The 22547-nt window shown below is 40.0% G+C and overlaps 1 gene segment (V, D, J or C); it reads right to left on the bottom strand.

Annotated features, from left to right (window-relative positions):
• Positions 1–4744: 4744 nt before the first annotated feature.
• Positions 4745–22547, bottom strand: part of LOC136628917 (Ig mu chain C region-like) — a 392658-nt gene continuing 374855 nt past the window's right edge. The window contains 4 exon segments of the C gene segment in view: positions 4745–5499; positions 6541–6861; positions 7110–7427; positions 8918–9217. Of these exon segments, the coding sequence occupies positions 5177–5499; positions 6541–6861; positions 7110–7427; positions 8918–9217 (1262 nt within the window).

Here is a 22547-nt window from a genome sequence, read left to right as displayed (position 1 = left end):
TTTTAAAATGCGGAATTTCAGCCCAGTTTTTCATAGAGACTATTCAAGTAAAACGTCTTAGAACTGCTTCTTTAAGAAAAAATGGATGACAAAATCTTGATGTAATTATCTCCTGCTGGATCACTGCTGCTACATGTGTACTTAACCTAGGGCTAGGCTTCCATTGACTTCAATGAAAGCCGTCAGTGCAGAATTCGCGCAAAAATAAAACATGCTGCATTTTTTCTCCGCAAGCGGTAATTGCAATTGATTTCCACTCATTTGCAGGAAGAAGCACTTTTCCCTAGCATGTAATGAATGGTATGTGCCGCGGATCGGTGGTGTGGATACCTACCGCGGATTTCGCAATGCAAATCCGTTCGTGTGCAGGCGGCCTAATTTTAGCATATGGAAGCATTGCGCAAGTTGTAGTAGTGCTGTCATTTTACAAGTATCAGGGCAAGCCTGTGTCACCATAGAGCCCTAGGCTAAAAAGCCTAGCCATTTATCTACATAGACCTACTAAGTTATTTTGTTGGATATATTATCTGTGCATTATTTCTTAACTAGCCAGCTTCCTTCGACTTTTTGTTTCCTTGTTCCACAGTTCTTAAAAAAATATTTGAAAGAAAATTAGTATCCAAGTTTAAGCACTGGTCATGATAATGTAAACAAAACACAAATTTGTCATCGTGCCACACAAGATGACCCCTATCCCATCTGACCTTTGCACCGTAAAGTAAAGGCCCTTTTACATGCAACAATTATTGCTCAAACTTCGTTCAAACGACCGAAAGTGAGCGATAATTGATACATATAAACACAGGCAGTCATGCACTATTTGTTCACTTGTCATTTAGCGCTGGCTTTTAGCCGGCATAAAAATAGTCATCAGGCCATTCAAAATTTGTAGCATTTGAATGGAAATCGTTCAATATTTTTAGTGGCTTGAAGACTTGAGAGGAGTAAACAATGTACGTATTGTGTTTGTCTTGTATACACATTGATACACTGTTTACTCTACCAGAAGAAGACCATGGAATCCTGCTGGCCAGATAATCCCTCCCATAAACACACTCCCAGCTGAGGAAACAACTAGTTCTCCTTCTACAAAGTTTACTTTAGCTAATGAGGGAAATAGAGCCATTATCTATGCATATAATTTCATGTTAAAATGTTGTCAATTCGTTCAGTTGTTTAAGCGATTATCTTTGTGAGTAAAAGTGCCTTAAAAGGTTAAGAGATTTGCATTGCTGCATGACCACTGAGTTGCCTGGGCCTATTTTTGTTCTAGTGATTGGTGGCAGTCCAGCCCATGATTATCCTTTTAACAGTTTAGACTGCTATGAAATAACAAAAGGACTAGTACCTGGCTGATTTCTCCTGAAACTCCTTTCCCTGCCAATGCTTCTAGGCCTGTATTCCTCCAGATCCAGCAAAGACGTGTTGATATGTGATAATCGCTATAGCCAGGCACTGGCTGTAGTGGTGATTTGACAATGCAACTTAGATCACCATTGCAGCCATTAATTGCCTGCATCACTCACATGTTGTCTCAATATACATCATCGCTGGAGCTGAGTGAGAAGAGGCTGGCATGGGACCTGAAAAGCATTGGTAAGGCAGGGGATTGATAAGGTGAGATGTACTTATATTAGAACATTCTAAGCAATTTGTGAAAAGATTCATGGTGTCATAAAACTCTCTTAAACTATAGTAATATACACATGAGTAAACAGGGCATAGACCCAGCTGCCTATCTTGGAATCAAGTGTTTGGATACATCTCCACTGTAATTCTCTGTCTGTATGTCAGGCTATTCAACTACCAACCATAAAAAACATGCTGCTGTGCTCACAAACTAAACATTTTTTTTTCAATTCTTAACTCTTTTAACATTCTAAATGGGTATTTTGGGCTATTTATTTTATTTTTGCTATGGATGATTGACAGGTCATCAATAGATGATCAGTCAGGAGCCGCCGTTTGGATCCCCACCTGATTCCTAGGGCAGTTGTCACTGAGGTCAGAAAGCACTAACCACGGCGCAGTGGCCCGGGTTGGTGCTGCAGCATAGCTCCAATTGTATTCAATACAGTATCAATCTGGGCTGCTGAGCTATAGTCAGCGCTTTTTGCTTCCTGCGTTGATCGCAGTGACATCGGCCCCAGGAATCAGCTGATAGATGGAGATCGAAGTGTTGAGTGCCCGCTGATCATTAATTGATGACATGTCAGTCATCAATAGTAAAAAAAAAAGTCCTGGAATACCCCTTTAATAGCTGAAGCCTTAATCAGGGACCCACATAGATGACCAGATAGAATATTGTGTGCCGTCTAACCACCTATGAAATCAATATCTGTTTTTACTCATTTCAAGCTATAAAATATAACCACCAAAATGGCATTTACTTCTTCCTCTAAATAACATGTTGAAAGTTTTGGAAAATTTATAAGCCCTTTTAAGAAAGCTGAATGTTGAAATAACTCTATGGCAACCGGTATATAGTAATTTCTTTTTACATAAAGTTGGGCATACATTTTAGATAAATGTTGCAGGATCCACTGATAATCTGATGTGAATGAGGGAAGCCTGACGGTGCCAGATGTCTGTTGTCTGGGAAAACAAAAGATCCATGGCAATTTTTTGTTCCCCGGGACATAAACTCTGGCACCCACTTCATCTTATTGCAATGCACCTAAGGTCCATTTACACACAAAGATAATCTTTCAAAGGATTGAAAGATTGAAAGTTTTAGTGATCTTTCTGCATAAAGTGTTAATGGACACTAATGTCCATTAACACTTTATCATTTTCATTTGCATATAAGTGGGCCTCCATGAGCTGTTTGCAGAGCTCAGCATGTGATTAGTCACATGCTCTGTTGTGCACAAAGCTGCAATCTCCTGGCTCCTGCAGGGAACACAGTGTGCAGGCTGTTGAGATATACTTTATCTCTCTGCGGCTGAACAATGGATTTTAAGGTCACCTTTTAAGTTCACACTTAAAATTGCCCGATGCCTGCGTTTACATGTAACAATTATCGCTCATTTTCGGTCATTTGAATGAATTTTGAGCGATAATTATTACGTGGAAATGGGCCTTTAATTTATGGAGCAATCAGGGGAGATAACTAGCAAACCAACATTTGGCCAACAACTATCTTATGTGTATGGCCAGCAGTAGTCCATGTATATAGTCAGGGTGGTCTGTAGGAGCTTTCAGCTCTCCATAGTGTCTAATCAGATCTCATGCCTTTTTATCTCATGACTATTTCAGCACAGAGATTGGATAACACATAGTAGCAATGGATCGATGTTATCAAATGACAAACATGAAACAACTGGGGACATTGAAAGCACTCATCTCTTTCATGTATCTTCCTTTGTATTCCTTCTATTGGGTCACTGTTCTTCGTCCATAACAATAAAATGCAGACAAAAGCAACACTATTAGACATTGAAGAAACACACAAGTAGCTGCCATGTGTAGGACTTGTGCCCTGGGTGGTGTTTATCGGTTGGGTTTTAATAAGTACAATAATGATGAACTGACAGTAATTTAGTTGGTTAATTAGTAATAATAAATCAGTCAGTATGCAATATAACTGGCTTTAGGAGCACATTGCACTTGTGAGGATTGTGGGTTTAGCTTTAATGGGTTTACTGATCAGAAAAAAATACTTCCATTTTTAAGAAACTATAGATGCTTGGAATTCAAAGCTAGTATTAAAAAGTAAGAGGTTTAGAGCTAATGCATTAAGAGCATTAAATTGCACGATGACATCATAGACTGTAGTTGATATCATTATGTGATTGTCTTATATCAGTGATCCATTCATTTGACAGATATAAGCTTTGTCAATAACTACTGTATATGAAATGTTTAAGTCACCCAAGCAAATTCATGTGCTCCAAAAGAGTCCATGTAGCCCTGGTTTTAATCATTTTATCCAAATGACTACAATTTGTCCATTATTTTAACTGTTAAGTATGTAAATCCTTTGATAATGCAACGTAAAGTACATTTGGGGCAGAAGAGTTGGATTATGGGATTTCAGTTTTACCCTCACGTATTCCTAATTTCTCCCCCACACCCAGGGGCGTAACTATAGAGGATGCAGGGGATGCGGTTGCACCCGGGCCCAGGAGCCTTGGGGGGCCCATAAGGCCTCTCTTCTCCATATAGGAAGTCCGGTACTATGAATAAAGCATTATAGTTGGGGGCCCCATTCCAGGTTGTGCATTGGGGCCCAGGAGCTTCACGTTACACCTCTGCCCACACCAAAAGCATACCAAAAAGCTAATTGGCTTCCTATGAAATTGGATACATACAGCACCCTCCAGAAGTTTGAAAACACTTATCACAACCAAAAAACTTGATCAACTACATGATGATAGTATGCAAGGCTGTCATAAAGGCAAATGGTGGAGTCCAAAGTGTGAAGCTACTGCTAGGTGGTAAGAATGAGTTGGAAAAGATTGAGCTTTTTCCTCTAGGCATTTGAATTCAATAAACATGTGTATCCCAAAGCATTGAGATTTTTGACTATTTTTTCCCCATTTTACAGTTTTAAGAGGTGTTTTCAAATTTTTGAAGGGTATTGTAGTTGAAAACGTAGACTGGAAGCACCACGGGGACACACATTCTCTGTGCAGAATAAGCCAAAATTATACACATAATGGTTAACATATCTTAGAATTTTTTTTAGATCAGATTAGTATCTGCTTGAGAACTCCAGATGACAAAACAGTAGACAGAGTAGTTTAGTGATACAACCTTAAACAAGAGTTTATTGAGATACAAGCACGCATGACAGACAAAATCTAGTGTTCCACACACCAGCACACGAGGGGGGATACATAGTAGTTATACATGACATACATTGGTTAGAGATCATGATGACTGATATTAGTATAATGCAGTTAGTAAGAAAATCAAATCTGTGTGATGGATTGCTGTTCTGCATGCCATTGGCTTTCTATAACTGTGTCCTATGGAAACACAACTAAATGTAGCTAACTGCACTGACTTAACATCTGCATCACTTTATAGTGCTGAACTCTTATTAGTTGATGCTCCACACATCAAACTAATGGAAAACTGTGGTTAACTGCTACTGAATAATATATAGGCAAACAAGACGATAAGCATTTGTGCCTACTTCAGGGTCTGCACAGGGAGAAAATCACTAAAATCATTTACCCCTAGATTTCTTTATATCTTTGGAAGTAATTTTGCTATGAACAGAATTGCATGTCCAAGTTACTCCTCTATTCCAGTCACTTTTCTCAATTGTGAGTGTGCTATACAGATAGTAGGTTTCTTCTTCTTCCTGGAGGATAGGATTAGTATTGGTGTAGTATTCTTCATCCAGGGCAATACCATTTTTCAACCACTGGATATAGATGTCTTTGGGCTTGAAGCTTTTGACAAAGCAGATTAATGTGGCAAAGTCATAGAGAGCAAGTTCCTCTGTAGGTGGTGGGAAGACATAAACTGATGGATCTATGGTTTCAACTAAGGAGAAACAAGAGATACAAAATATTATTTAGTACTTTTTATACATTTTACAAATAGAAGCGTACATTTTTATTCCCCTCCATTCTGCTTCACAATTGCCAGAAACACCACTCGATGGGAGTAAGCCCTTTTACATGGAATGACCTGTTAGACACAGATGCCCAACAGGTCGTCTGAACAATAATCGTTTCTGTGCTTCTATACAGTAATGATTATTGCTAGCGAATGGAGGTATAGCGGGCTGGAGATCTTTCTGACCTGCCCGCCTCCATGAACAGTAAACAGGCAGTGGTTCATAAATGAAAGACTGCCTGTTTACATGGGCCAATCCATCATGCAAGTGGTCGAATTCTTGCTTGCAGTTCAGTCGGGGGAACGCATCCACACTGTATAATAATCGTTCAAATTGTTGCTTGATGTGAGAATCTGAATGATTTATTGGCCCATGTAAAAGGGCCCTAACAGATACAAGAAAGAGAATTACGGTAGGTGAAAGAAGTGGGTTAAAGGCAGGACTGACTTCACGTTGTATGATGCCTCGTGCTGTACAAATAAGCATACCACACAGCACCTTATTACATTACAGTGCCACATAACAGGCTCAGGGCTCAGTCACACGGGCGCATCAGTACCCGTACACCGGCGCCGATGTGCCCGTGTGACTGACCGTTAGAAGAGGGCCGTACCTGAAGGCGGCCATCTCTCTCCAGCACTGATCATAGAACACATGACCGGCAATAGAGCCGGTTTCATGTTCTTCCTCCCGGCGTTGCAGAGAGACGGCCGTCTTCAGGTATGTCCGTCTGCTGTCTGCAGTAACGGCGCCCGTGTGACTGAGCCCTCATTCTGTATCTTGGCCAAATGAAACTTCTATACAATTGCGTAAATATTACAATACAGTTTCCCCTTCATCAGTGAAGATTGCTGCTCCTTCCCAAGCCACACAGGTCGCAGACTAGTTATGTTGGCTGAGCTTAAAGCAAAGACTGAATGCCATATATTAATGGTATTTAAAGTGACACAAACAAATAGTCTTACCTTGTGTTTTTTTAATTGACTTTTCTACTGAATTTGGAAGGTCACTATGTTGAACAATACAAGTGAAGGTCTTGCCGTCTGTCCAATCGGCTAAGCTTAGTTTCAATGTACTTTTGACAATATAACGCCCAGTATAATCTATTTCAGGTTCTGTAGGAAATGCTAAAGCTTTCTTGCCATCCTCTCGCTTCCATTTGATTTCTAAAGACTCTGTAGATTCCATCTGAGATACCACACAGGTAACCTTTGGTTGCTTGGTGACGAACAAGTCTTTTGGGGTAGGAGGAAGTATAACAACCTTTGGAACTACACTTTCTGGAGCTGTAAGTCAAATTTAAGAAGGCATTATGGAGGAGTTAACTATTAATTAGCATTGGTTATAGTCCAGTAGCGCATGATGATAAATATGCAGTATTGCTGTGTGAATCAATCATGATTACACGAAATGCATGATACATTGCACAACAGGCTTTTCAAAAATATTTTCAACTTCTTTTTGAAGCTTTGATTTTCTGATTATTATCATCATCGCCAGTGTTATTGCATATTACCAAGAAGGCCACTCTTACCTTGACATTTTTTTATGGTGTCCTCCTCTTTGGTCTCACTTGCTGCATGATGCACTTTACATGTGTAACTATCTCCAGTAATCCAGTCTTCTTTAGGAACACTGACTTTGCTAAAAGTGCCAAAGGTGCCATCATCATCTTTGTAAGGAGTGCTGTTGGATGGGACGATAGATGTTTTCTCTCCATTCAAAAGCCATTGTATTTTAATGTCTCGAGGAGAATATTTGTTGACAAGACATACGAGATCAACAGAACCATTATCGCCACAGGAAGCCTGCATGACTTTTACCGTGGGTGGACTTGTTTTGCTTTCACATGCTGAAAAAGACAAACATCCTGTATTATAAGCTCTCGAGATCTTTCAGCATGTCATAGAGATTTATTTATTATTGTACATTACATGTAATTTAATTGTAGACATTATATAGTTTCTTCACAAAAATCAAACTGGGTGAAATAGTGTGAGGGAATGTATTGTAACACTCACAGTTTGTATTGTCCATTAATAGTAGACTGCTGAGAGTAGACCTCTGGCGCTATGCTAAAGCCCCATTTATACACAAATAGAATCTTTCAAATGATTGAAAGATTGACAGTTTTAGCGAACGTTTTGCATAAAGTGTTAATGGACACTAATGTCCATTAATACTTTATTAGCTTCATTTGCGTGTAAATGAGCCTCCGGGAGCTGTTTGCAGTGTCTAGCAGGTGGTCTGAGCTCTGCAATCAGCTCCATTTTTTTCTCGCACGGTCTGCTGGAAGAATACAATGTAATCTCCAGCTCCCATGGAGAACACAGCATGCAGTCTGAACGATGGATTTTAAACACACCTAAAAATCATCATTCAGGCGAAAAGTGCACGATGGTAGCGTTTACACGCAACGATTAGCGCTCGTTTGCGGTCGTTTGAACTCATTTTGAGTGATACTTGTTGCGTGTAAATGGGCCTTAAAGAAAGAAGCACAAATCGTGTAGATAGCTTCTGCGTTCACAGAAGTAAGAGCAAAGTTGTTGAAATAGAAATCACAGAGGATGTTAATGCCAGATAAATTTGGCATATGTATGAGGGCAGCTGAAAATTAAGAAATCTTAAGGGTTTTTGGAATTTGAAAAATGGCTCATTCGCTGTTTTCCTGAGAAAGAAGTGTTGCTGAGGTATCGTATGGCAGCTTATCTTCCTCTCCATTTGAAATAAACATGGGATCCAGGGATTATTCCGATTGACAGATTGGAGTTGGGAAGAATTTTTTTTTTACCTTAAATGAGGGAAAATTGGCTTCTATCTCATTGGGGTTTTTTGCCTTCCTAGATTCAAGGAAATGGATGGACATATGTCTTTTTTCGACCTTACATACTATGTTACTTTGTACGCTACTATAGACATAGCCAATCTGAGTATACACATTAATGTAGGGGGGTCAACAGAGATAGATGCTGGGTAACAACTAGCCCATGTGTATGGCTGACCCGAGTGTGCCTATATCTCTGCTTCCCTCCTCAGCACGGTCCTCAAGAGTTACTCTTGGCATTCAAAATACTTAACCTAGTTTAGAGACTATGTAGAACTCTATTAGCTTGAAGGGGTTGTCAGGATTAGAAAAATATGAGTGTATTTAAAAAGGATGCCATACCTGTTCTTGGTCATGTCTGTTATGGCAGCTCACCTTCCTTGACATAAATGGGTTAGAGTTGTAATAGCAAACACAACCCCTCGACAGTTATGGCACTGGTATTGGAAGAAATCTGCCATGTTTTTCTACTGCTGGACACCCCATTTCAATGAATTAAAAAGTAATTGTGATCTCACCTTTAATCTCTTTGTTGATGCTAGAACCAGATGCTTTGTGGTTTACATTACACACATATTGCTTATCACTTGTCAAGTCAGATGAAGGCACAGTCAGTAGACTAGCTGAAAAGTACGTGCCGGATTTTCCAAGTACAGCTGGGAAGTTTTTAATTCCACTTGTGATAGATCCTGAATTCCACTGCACTTCTACAGGAGTAGGCATGTAACCAGTTGACAGACACCCAATAGAGACTTTATCAGTGGGCAAAGAATTACAGCAGGGCACCAGAGGGAAGACTGACGGACGTTTTGTCTCAGCTATAAATGAAATAAAATATGTGATTTCGTAAGTAAGTGCATAGAATGTAAAAATTCAGAATTTACTATATAGAAGTAAAGTGAGCAATTCAAATGTCTTTTCAGCAAAATAGCTACCTATTAAAAAGGGTGAATTACCATAGAAAACACCCAGATCCTATGAGTGAGGCTAGGTGCACACTAGCCGTGTGTCCCAGTTGCACCTGAGAAGTTCGGACGCAACTCACATTGGACAGTACATGGACACAAATTGGTGTGCTGTCAGATTTATGCAGAGACATGTCCTATTTTTCGTGAAATGGACAGGAATAGTACATTGAGTAACTTTTTTCACGAGGACCAAGGGTTCGCTTGACAAAGCATTGATAGGATATGCAAGTTCTCATAGGCATATAATGGGGCTATGTGCTGTCTATGAATTAGCATGGACAGCAAACAGCCCAAAATATACCAGAATGCCTTGGCCTGAGAAGAATAGCTGTTTGCAACCTCTAATTAAATACAAAATAATACTTTACTGATTGCAAATTCGTTAGAGCTCCAATGCAAAATCTTTTAAGGACATTAGTATTGGTCTTACTATATGGAGCTGTAGGTCCTTTTGGGCTCCCTTAGCTTCCAGGGACCAGGTGCTACTGCAGTCTCTGTAGCCCTATAGTACCCCTCTGAGGCATGGAGTGGTAGTACTTTCCTCACGAATACATCATATTTAAAAGTATGAGTTTATAGTATTCTGTATAAGGTATTATGAACCAAATGAGTAATATAATAGTACAGTAGACTTGTCTCCACACTAAGGTTCCCTTAAATACAGCGGCATAATCTGGTCAGATCTGCTTTTGTGGTACACTTTCTTCGGTTGCTACTGGCAAAAGAGTTTTTTTTTTTCCAGACAGTTTTGATAAAAGAAGCCCAAAAGAGGAAATTTAACAATAATAATATCACTGGGTATTTAGGAGTGTGTTAAAATGATGCAAATTGTAACAGATATATCAAAATGATGCATTCAGCATGCTAGATTTGGGAAACTCTGCAAATGTTGGACACATTTCTTTTCCTCACACCACTTCATGGCTAGCATAAATGTAAGACATGTCTTTAACAGCCTTGATACATTTTACCAGTTGGGAAAAAAAAACGAAACAGCTGTCTGTGTATGCTTTTTTGGCTTGGTTTTCAATTCCCAATCATTGTTTTAAAGACCTGTATAAAGGGTCAGACATTGATTTGCAGGAACCCTACCATCCAATAGGTGGCGCTGCAGAGGTATTGTTCCATCTTCCTCATTTGCATATATTACCCAGAGGAGCATACATGTGCTTATAAGTCTCCTCACTCACCTCCTAGGTGTCTCCACACACCCTCAAGATTCTCTCCCTAAGGAAAGATGATACCCCTCCCGAACTGTCCACTTAGAAATACCTCTTTTTCATACCATTTTAAAGCTGTCAAGATTGATGTGAACAGCGCTAAATCACATTAAAACATATTTTAAGTACATTTCTACCACTGGTACAGATTTCTGTTGCTAATTGCTTATATATTAATGAAGTATATCAGCATATGCCTCATTGATCGCATGTTTTAAACTCTGCTGTTATTGACTGCTTTGCTCTACATGAGTTTTTTGGGACTTTAACTAAGAACCATACTTAAACTGCATACAAAATTGAGTAAACTAGTAAACATTTTGCTTTTTTTCTAGTTCGTACTGATTTTGAGGGAGGAATTTATTAAGATTGGTATTTCATACACAAGTATTAGTCTAAAGTGCACTGCAGTAAGATGCACCAAATTTATTAAGATGCACAAATTTTGCACTACAATAAGTGCCAATTTTTAAATTATAGTTAATCTGAGAGGACTAAGGAGTCCCCACCTCTTCTGCTATGCCCCACTCACTTTTGAAAAGTGTCAAGTGGTGCAAAATTATAAAAAAAAATGTAGTGTGCAAACATTTGCAACTTTTTTAGGCTAGAAAACGCATACAAATTGCATAATAAATTTCCTGATGATTTTTTCTCCTTCGTCTATAAAGATAAATTTAGAATTCTGCTGCTTTGTATTTAGAATAGAATAGTGCATTGTGGGAAATCAAATAACAGCCACAGAGTCTGAGGTAAAAGCGTATATATCATACATTTACCGGTGTGGCTCTTATGGAGAAAGAGGGCCCAGGCCTGGTTGGCAACATCACTTATTTGATGGGTAGTGTGAACCAGGGCAGAAGAGACAACTGCCCACTGTTGGGAAATCACCCCAAGGATCATGGAAAGAAATGTAGTCAACCATACAGCAGCATTCCCCTTCACACTGCACTATACTGGATAAGAATGGATTCTTTTTTATGTACAATTATGTTCTTGGGCGTAAATATAAAGCAGACATCTCGGCCAGGAGAGTGGAATTCTGCTTTAAAAGTTTTCACAATCTTTTACCATATAACAGGTCCCTAGAAAATTAGCTAATCCTGAGGGTTCTGTTGCTGGGATTCTCTTGATATCAGCTGCTAGTACAGAAGAAGGTGGCAGGCAACCAATCCTTATTTACACTGGCGCCATCCTCTGGGGAAGAGCTGCTCTTTGCTCTATGTTGCAGCTGTGGCTTATAGGGGGTGCTCCAAAATAAGGAAATTTCCTATATCCTCCTGCACTAATATCTATCTGTCTGTCTGTCTGTCCTTGTACCTGTAAACCTTACCTCCATACCTTATGCATAACACCTAATAATCCCGCATAAAAGTGTATACAGGTACATAAGAATGAGCAAAACTTATTAAAGGAGTTTTCCATGCAAAATACTATTGATGACATCCTCAGGGTAGGTCATCAATAGTTGGTCGGCTGGGTCCGCCTCTCGTGACCCTGGACGATCAGCTGATCAGGGACTGCTGTCAGTAACATAATACACAGGGGGCAGAGAGGAAGCTGTTGATCTAGCCCCTGTGGAGTGGCTGGCGCTTATACTGCAGGTGTAGCTATCATTGATTTCAATCAATAGTTGATCGGCCGGGGTCTTCCACTTGGGACCACGGTTGATCAGGTGATTGGACTCCCACTGTCAGAGATTGGATATACAGGAGCCAGACCGGAAGCCAGAGTGGAAGCCACTGCTCCGACCTATCAGTATTTCCTTATAGATCCAGCCATTTGAATATAAAATTGGACATGTAACTCTGTATAACATATCCAGCATGTGTAACTTTGTGCTGGATACTTTATACTTCTATGCAGTCACACAAAGCTGTTACAAATGTAGCTATATACTACTTAATAGCTACCTTGCCTCGTGTTTGCCATACATTCTTACAAAGCTAGAATTTTCATTCCTTAAGGCTTGTTATCACAGACTGAAGTGTATTTCTGCTGCACAAACACGCTGTGTGTTTGCACAACCAAAATTTGCTTATGTCGGCATATGTTACCTGCTCCGGCGTATATTTGTGTGCGCAAATACATGGTGTGTTTGTGCACACAAATAAATATGCTCAAAATCACATTGATTTTGTACCGCAAATATGAAGGGTTTCGGTGTATGTCATGTACATTTACACAAGGCCACTGATTTCAATGGGCTTTTGTGCTGCACAAATGCACACAAGATAGAACATGTTGCTCATTTTGCGGGTCAAAAATGTGCTTATGTGAATAAACCCATTGAAATAAATGGGTTATATTTACTGTGTATGAAGACCTGCTGATAATTAGCTGATCACTATTGGTATTGCAAATGAATTCCTAGGTGAGCGGTAAAGGCCCATTTAGACACAACGATTCTCGCTCAAAATTCACTCAAAGCCATCTTCTGAGTGATAACCATTTTGTCTAAATGCATGGACATTGTGCAGTTTTTGCGCACAATTCATTCCTCGCTCTTCTAGTTTTCTAGAATTGAGCGATGAACTCATATCAGCACTGCAGGCTATTATCACAGTCGGCAGCGCTGATAAGATTCTTTCAGCTCATGTCCCGCTGGTAGTTCACAGCATGACATGAGCTGTAAGTGCTAAGCACAATGTAAATGTTTGTTTATGCAAAGCAGTTGTATTGTTTGCCGGGCGATAGCGGCGGTGTCCCGCTCTGTCTGCATAGCGCTTTGCCATAGTAGCTAATTAGCTACTATAGACTATGCAAAGATGATCGCTCACAACTGTCACTCAAACTGTCATTTGAGCAATGTTTTGAGTGATCAATTTTTCCTAGATGACCAGCAATTTCAAGGTTATTCTGGGTTTACTGATTGCCCCTTATGGCAAAGATTAGGGAAATGAGTATCAGACATGCAGAGAGATAAGCTGCTGTCAGAAACTACTCGCAGCTTCTATCTCTCCCCAGTGAGCATGCACCTTTGTCTAGTAGTTGTTCAGGTGACAGCTAGCGTATGACCAGCAAATATGAACAGAGCCATGTATTTTAGCATATAGCTGTACATTTCTCCTAGTGGCCATTGACTACTATGCAACCAAAATATTCTGACCACTATCTCTCTCCAAATTAACCTGATATTCTTTTGACCTTAGCAGGATTTTTGCACAATACCTAGGGTTATAGAGCCGGACATTTTCTACTGCTATACCATATAAAGATGGACATTTCCTCCTTACTTTCTCACAATGGCTGCACTGCATTGCTAAACTATGTAGCTTTATAAAGCTAGGCATTTTACCCCGCACTTCTGTCTAGGCTTACAATGGATGACACTTATCTTTCATGCAGCCTTGCAATGCTGGCCTTTTTTCCAGAAGCTCGGTCTAGTCTTGCAATATATAAAACTTACCCCAGCTATTCCATATACTGTAGCATTAAAAGCTACCCCTGCTCTTTGTGGTTGTCTTACAAAGCTTGGAATTTTGATTCTACACCCCATTCCATGGCTTGTGGTGTATGCAATTTACTCTCTTGTTTTAGAGACCTTTCACATGGGATGGAATTACGTAACAGGACGCAGCCGAATCCGTATCTGTGGAATTCCACACTAAATGGTGGTCTGACTGCAGATTTGTAGACACAATTTAAGCCATTTTCAATTCCGCATCAAAATCCACAGGAAGCCTGCAGATTTTGGTGTGGGGTTTACTGTGGCTTGCGGTGCTTCATGCAGCCTATTCTATCCCATGTAAAAGGTCCCTGAGGTAGCTCAGCACAGGTGAGCAGTTGTAGAGTTATAGTAACTGCACTGCATAAAATGTATACCTGAGCTTTCCTTACAAAGCAGGACATTTTCCCCAGTACCCCTCTCCAGGCTTGAAGAGCTTGACTTTTACCCCTGCTATATCATGTAGCTTTAGAAAGCCAGATATTTTACCATTATGTGTACCCCAGCTATTTCTTGTAGCCCAGGATTTCTTAAAATCCCATTCACTTTTCAGCTACTATAACATGCTGTGAGATTTTCATAGCTAATGGAGAGACCCACCGAGTATCCACCATGTGTGAACATGCTCTACTAGTGCAGGAACCTAACCATAGCATTTTATGTAGCCTTGTAAAGCTGAATATTTTCCTCCCAGTATATCAGGATAAGCTATCTAAGCTTGCAATACATGAAATGTACCCATGCTTTTCCAAGTAGCCTCACAAAGCTGAATATGTCGCCCTACCCTTCTCTAGGCTTGACATAAACACTAGTTAGTATACATAGGTAGCCCTACAAGCTGGGTATTTTCCCCATTACCTCTCTCCAGGCTTGCAGTGACATGTAATATACTGTATGCCAGCTATTGCATGTAACTTTACAAAACTCAATATGTCCCCACTACACCGGCCGAGGCTTGCAGAATATGTAATTGCCCCAGCTATTTGATGGAGCTTTGTGAAGCTTGGATTTTTCACAGTGCCCTTGTTCTCTGCTAGCATTGTATGAAATGTACCCTTGTATGGAGCCTTAAAAGGTCAGTTCTCTAGGCTTGCAGAGCTCGAAAACTACCACTACTGTGAAAGGTAGCTTTGCAAAGCTGGGAATTTTGCCCCAAACCCCTGTCCAGTTTGTAGCACATAAATGAACCTCTATTATTTTAGGTAGCCTCACAAGCTGAGCATTGTTCCCAGTACCTTTCTACGAGCCGGCAGTGCACACAATATATAACTAATCTTTCATGTAGCCTTATTAAGCAGAGCATACCTCAATTACCCTTTACAGGGCTTGCAGAGCTGGATGTTTATCCCTACTATTTACAGTCACCCTTCCAGAGCTGGACATTTTTACCAGTTCTACAGATTTTCAGAGCTTGAGTTTTACTCTTGTGTTGGCATATGGGCTACAGTATGCCACAAGAAACTAACCATAGCTTTTTATGTAAAGCTGATCTTCCTCCCAGTATATCTCTCTAAGCTTGCAGTACACACAATTTCCCCATACTGTTTCCAGTAGCCTTACTCCAGGCTTCCCTCCAGGCCTGCAGATCTTGATCTTACCCAATATTTTGTGTAACTTTGCTAGTCTGAGCATTTCTTGCAGCACCTCCCATCTCACAGTGTGGTAAATTTACACCTGTTCTTGTAGGCTTATAAGGCTAAGTATACCAATGTCAGTACTGTACCTATATCTAGACTAGCATAGCTGAAAATATACCATGCCTGTTCTTTTCTTTCTCTATCTAGACTTTCAGGGATAATGCTCCTTGGAGCTTTATCCCTTTTGTCCTCTGCAGCCGTCCAAAGCTGGCAATGCCTTCTTCAAAGCTGGCAGAGCAAACCTAGCATCAAATACTGGTACCCAGACCTTCAGTCATGAACATTTATCTATTCATGCACCTCAACCCATTCCTGGATACAGAGGTGTAACTTGAAGCTCCTGGGGCCCAATGCACAACCTGTAACAGGCCCCCAACTATAATGCTTTATTCATAGTACTGGGCTCCCTATATGGAGAAGAGAAGCCTTATGGGCCCCCTAAGGCTCCTGGGCCCGGGTGCAACCGCATCCCCTATAGTTACACCAGTGCTTGGGTATATCCCTGTGTATCTCTAGCTAGCAAGGCTGAGCTTGAAATAATAATGCTGTGCTTCCATGCAGCCTCCCAAAACTGGCAGCACCTCTGCCCAGAGCCAACAGAACACAGCTAGCACTAGGCTTGCAGAGCATGTTATTTACTACTGTACTTTAATGCCACACTGGAAAGCTGGGTAATTGATAAAGCTATTTTATAACCCGGATTTACAAGCATGAACATTTATACCAGGACCTCAAATAGTTTATCAAGCATGGAAATACAGCCCCATGCTATGATAATGAACATTTCAGTATAGCTATTCAAGCCTATAAAGCTCAAAACCTACAGTATCCATCCAGTCCTTATTGCATTTTAATCTGTATACATTTTCTATAATCTTCATATTTTTCTCCTTCTGTATAAAGCTGAAATACAATCATTTTACTATCTCTTCTTAAATCCTCATCCCTTCTCCCACTTTATTCAGTAGCTTCCACTAAATTACATTTCAAGAACCCCTATAACTACAGCCTGCATACACTGTATACATGCAGCTGCACAGTAACGTCTGCTGTACTCATAGTTTGCAGTTAATATTTCCATTTTCTCTATAGCTTAACACAACTAGATTTCACTGATAGTTTCATATAAACTCTGATTCTTCCATACACAAACAGACCAGACTCCCTTCTGCTATTTCCCCCTTCTTGGTCTCTAGTCTACTTCCTTAATTCTCATACATTCTACAATAAAGCATATGCAATAACAATCTGTATTCACATAATTTACTATCATGACCTCCTCAGTAATACCCCTGCACACAGATCTGTTACTGGACAGGGAGAAGGACAATATCTAGTAATATATCCTGAATGAATTATGCAGCATATTATGATGCTTTACAGGTTAAAGTAAATCCAAAATAGGGGTATAAGATGTAGTGCACATATGTTTATATATATATATATATATATATATATATATATATATATATATATATATATATATATATATATATATATATATATATATATATATATATTCAACTATGATCTCAAGCAACTTGCCTGTACTCATGTATGCAGTATATCACTTCACTTCTAACTTCACTTTAGTCCTCTGCAGAAATCTGGGAGTGGAAATCCAACCTGTAGGAACAACCATGTCTTCTCAAGTATAAAATTCATAAGCCTGAAAATAAACTACAATTAAACATGGAGGATATAAACAAGACTAAAAAGCCATAAAAACATATCACATACCATATACTGAAATACTTACAGGTGCCATGCTGCTTAGCTGGAAGTTGTAGTCAATGTTCAGACCCATATCACCCCCTCTTAAGATGAGGTTACCTGGAGATTATTAGCAGAAATGTCTGTGACTGATTGGGGCTGGCACAGAAATTCATGCATATGCTGCAGAAATAAACCTATTCAGATGTATGGAACTGATCAGTTCAAAACCTGTCTGCAAGAGATCTGCCTTATGTGAACATATTCTTACTGACCATATTGCACTGAAAAAGGCCACTAAAATAAAATACTACTTCCCTCCCTCACGTTCCCATTACTAAATGAATCTTATGTTCTCTTTGTATACTTTTTGTCTGAAATACAACTATTAAGTCACATAACAGAGAGACATTTAACAGAGAGACGTTTTACAGCTATGCTCATTTGGAAGACTTGTGACAGGTCATTTGTGACTTGATCACTTGAAAGCATGTTTCATTATACAACTCATAATATATATATCAGATAATAACTCATTTGATTTTTTCTAACAAATTATGTACCATTATGAAGTCTTACCTCTATAGACAACCCACTCCCAGCTGACTTGGTGCTTTGAGTCTGCCACCTCAATGCAACAGAGCTATACCAAGGCCAGTAATGTAATATCCTGTTTTCATTCCTTGCTAAGAAACACAAACTTATTTCTTGTAAGCAGCTCATTAGAATATCTGCACTGAATCAGGCTGGCATATACATGTAGCAGCTATAATTGACCATTGTTTCATGTTCTGTGACTGGGGGAGGACTGAAACAGATAAAAATAGCTTCACACTTTCAAAATTTGAAAACAAAGCACAGAAGACAAATTGAATACAGCTCTCCATATATACAGAAAGTAATGTTAAGGGTTGTAAAAACTGCTTTACTGTAATGTTTCCATTCACTTTATGAGTCTATTCATGTTTTTAGTTAATAGCATATATAGTAATTCTTTAAATGGTGTTGTTGTCTTAATTAAACAACCCCTTTCTACATGTAATATTAAAGGCCCCTTTACACGGGATGAGTGTCAGGCAAACGATGCCCAACACACGTTCCTGTGTGCACTCGCTCCTCCCGTGCTGTTACACAGGAGCGAGTATCGATGGATCGCTTACAGCGCAGCCAGCAGGGAGGCAGACGGCTGGAGGAGAGTTCTCTCCCTGCTCTCACCTACCCCTCTCCATTCACTGTAAGCAGCGGCCGTTCAGTACTGAACGGCTGCTATTTACACTGAACAATCTTTCTTTGGTTTTAAGGCATGCTTTAAACTGAACAATTGGCCAACTCTCACTCTGTTGTTCAGTTTCTGCATGCTTTTACACAGGACGACTATCGTTCAAAACCCCGCATGAAGTATTGAACAACTACCAACGATAATCATCCTATGTAAAAGGGTCTTAAGGCATTCATAGCATATGTCCATTAGAACTTTGAACTGCGTAAGTCAAGAGCTTGCAAAGCTCTTGGTGTACATTTCTATTAGCCTAGCACTTCTAGACCCTGGGCTTTTTCCTAATCTTTTAAATAAGACTACTCCAACTCCTTCAGGTTAGAAGGCTTGTGATGGTGTACAGCAGTCTATACATCATGCCACAGGTTCTCAATTTGACTAGGCCATTAAAAGACTTTTCCATGTTTCCCCTTAGACTCCTCCAGTGTAGCTTTAGCAATATGTTTAGGGTCCTTGTTCTTCTGAAAGGTGAATAGTTATCCCAGTCTCAAATGTTTGGTAGACTGAACTGGTTTTCTTTCATCTTCATCTCTGACCAGTTCATACAGCATGATGCTGCCACCATCACACTTTATTGTGGGAATGGCGTTCTTGGGTGATAAGTGTTCGGTTTGTGCTATACAAAGCGTTCCGCATGATGCCAAAAAGTTCAGTTTTAGTCTCATCTGACCAGAAAAGATTCTCGGAATTGAAAAGATTCTCGGAATTGACACACTAAATAGCATATAGCAGTCCTATGGTCAGATATTTCCATCTCCACAGAACTCCTTGATTATCGTTGGTGTCTTTGTTGAGTCTGTGATGTTGAGCCTTCCTTGACAGTCTGTGAGTCTGGGTGGGTGACCTTCACTTGTAGGGTTTGTATATGTTCCATATTCTTTCCATTGTGTTATAATGAATTTAATAGTGCTTCATGGTATGTGCAAAGCTTGGGATATTTTTTTTATACTCCAACCCTGATCTATACTTCTCCACAGCTTAGCCTTCCATCTTACCATTTTGGAGGCTCCTTGGTCTTCAGGGTTGCCTGGTTAGTGGTCTTGCAGATGGCAAGCCCTTTCAGAACAGGTATTTGTATTCTGACATCATGTGACAGATCATGTGGCACTTTGATTGTACACTGGAGTACGGTATTCAATAAATTATGTGACTTCTGTTGGATATACTTTTCACTATGTATTTATTTATTTAATAAATAAGGCATCTTTCCATTCCACTGTAACAATTTGGACTATTTTCTCAGCTCCACTAAATAAAATCTAATATAGATTGGAATGTAGCAAAACAGGAAAAACACCAAGGGAGAGATTAAAGACTTTCACAGGGCACTGTATGTGAAGACTAGAATTACTTCTGATTGATACTCATTTCATAGTAACAGTAGCCCATAGTGTGAAATAAATCATATAGGAACATGTCCTACAGCTGGATCGTTGCTACGTGGTAGGTTAATATTTTAATTATTTATATATATAGACTGTGACATACATATTTCTTTACACCTGTCTTGTAGGACGTGGCATTTGGAACCATGAGAAACATTTCTTTTGCAGGGGGCCCTTTAAATAAATTTAAAACTATAAAAAACAACTACAAACCATGATGTTTTAATCAGTTGACATAAAATCTAATTGATCAATAAGGATTAAAAGATCATCTGTGAGATAACCAAAAAATATGATAACTCCCAACAGGAGGGGATTCTCTTCACTGTCTGCCACACGTTGGTTTGGATTGGATTTATAGTTTTCTATTATTTGATTTAGTATTTTTATGTGAAAAGCTGTTAAACTCCTGCAGGACATATAGAGAAGGGCAGTACCTGCTCACCTGCCCACATTGAATGATTGACAGTTCTTTTTACATACACACTCATAATGGTGAGATAAATAGGACTTCCATATTTCTTTACACCTGTCTTGTAGGATTTGGGCCTTCAGAACCACAAGAAATAAATATTTTGGAGTCACCCCTTTAAATACATTTTTATTTTTTTATTCTAATTTTATTGCAAAAAACATATTACAAAAATACAATTCTTAGGGAGCAGGAGAATATTGTGTAGTAAAATATAGAAGAGATAAACAACAAAAGTAGTAATTAGCCGCACATGAAATGATGTGAAGGACAAACAAATCTTGTCCACAGGAACCGTTAAGTGTTAAGATGAAAATTTAAATACATAGAGAAAATAGAGAAAGAGAAAAAAGTGGTTAGGTTCTTCCAATAAGTTAAGAGTGGAGATGAGTGGTGGTGAAACAAAAAAAAATCTTTGTAGGCAGCAACCTTGTTTGATACATTTTGAATGGTGATGCCAGTTATATCCGGATTATAACTGACATTATCTATGTGTAGGAAGGGTTCTAAACAGAGAATGAAGATTAGGGGAGAGAGGTGGCATTCCTGGCGGGTTCCATTGCTTGTGAAGAAGGAACTGGATAAATGGTTGTTATCTCTCATGGACACTAAAGGAGCAGACCATAGGATGGATGTTCAACACAACATATTCTGACCAAGACCAACATATGAGAGGGTCTCTTTGAGAAACATCCAGTCAACATGATCAAAAGCTTTCTCAGTTTTTGGAGAGAGTAAAAATGCATGAGTGGATGTACGGTAGATGTGTTCAATGAGTTTAATACAAAAACAATATTATCATTGACTTCTCTGAAGGGCAGAAACCTGACTTGATCACTATGAATCCTGTCCTTCAATTAAGAGGTTAAAGGAATGGAGAGTAGAGATGAGCAAACGTACTCGTCCGAGCTTGATACTCGTTCGAGTATTAGCGTGTTCGAGATGCTCGTTACTCGAGACGAGTACCACGCGATGTTCGAGTTACTTTCACTTTCATCTCTGAGACGTTAGCGCGCTTTTCTGGCCAATAGAAAGACAGGGAAGGCATTAAAACTTCCCCCTGCGACGTTCAAGCCCTATACCACCCCCCTGCAGTGAGTGGCTGGCGAGATCAGGTGTCACCCGAGTATATAAATCGGCCCCTCCCGCGGCTCGCCACAGATGCATTCTGACATAGTTCAGGGAAAATGCTGCTGGTGCCGGAGCTGCTATAGGGAGAGCGTTAGGAGTTATTTTAGGCTTCAAGAACCCGAACGGTCCTTCTTAGTGCCACATCTAACCGTGTGCAGTGGTGTGGAGGCTGCTTTTTGCAGTGTTGCACATCTTTTTTTTTTTGTATATCGGCCGTGCAGAGCATTGCGTCCTGCAGTAATTTTACATTGTCCAGGGCCAGTAGTGGTGAGGCAGGGACAGAAGACATATTTAGTGTATATAGGCAGTGGGCCTTTCCAAAAACATTTGGGAAAAAAAATCTATTTGGGCTGCCTGTGACCGTCCTCAGTGTACTGGGTCTCTGCTGGGGGTAGTTGTCCTAATTCATACGCAGCCAGCTAAGTGTTACAGCAGGCTTGCGCAAAATTCTTTCCTGCCTCTGTGTTGCCTGTTACATCACCGCTGTATTCCTGTCCACAGTGAAACAGTCTGCAGTAATTTTACATTGTCCAGGGCCAGTAGTGGTGAGGCAGGGACAGAAGACATATTTAGTGTATATAGGCAGTGGGCCTTTCCAAAAACATTTGGGGAAAAAAATCTATTTGGGCTGCCTGTGACCGTCCTCAGTGTACTGGGTCTCTGCTGGGGGTAGTTGTCCTAATTCATACGCAGCCAGCTAAGTGTTACAGCAGGCTTGCGCAAAATTCTTTCCTGCCTCTGCTGTGCGTTCCGTAAGCAAAGTCAGCCTCCAACCACAGGCCAATAAGCGGCACATTTAATTACAGCGTTCTGTTTCTGCACTACTGGTAATACAGCATGCTGAGGGGTAGGGGTAGGCCTAGAGGACGTGGACGCCGGCGAGGACGTGGAGGCCCAAGTC

This window comes from Eleutherodactylus coqui, chromosome 5 (genome assembly GCF_035609145.1).
Source record: "Eleutherodactylus coqui strain aEleCoq1 chromosome 5, aEleCoq1.hap1, whole genome shotgun sequence".
Taxonomy (NCBI): Eukaryota; Metazoa; Chordata; class Amphibia; order Anura; family Eleutherodactylidae; genus Eleutherodactylus; species Eleutherodactylus coqui.
The sequence above is the reverse complement of the archived record's forward strand: the minus strand, read 5'-3'. Positions and strand labels throughout refer to the sequence as shown.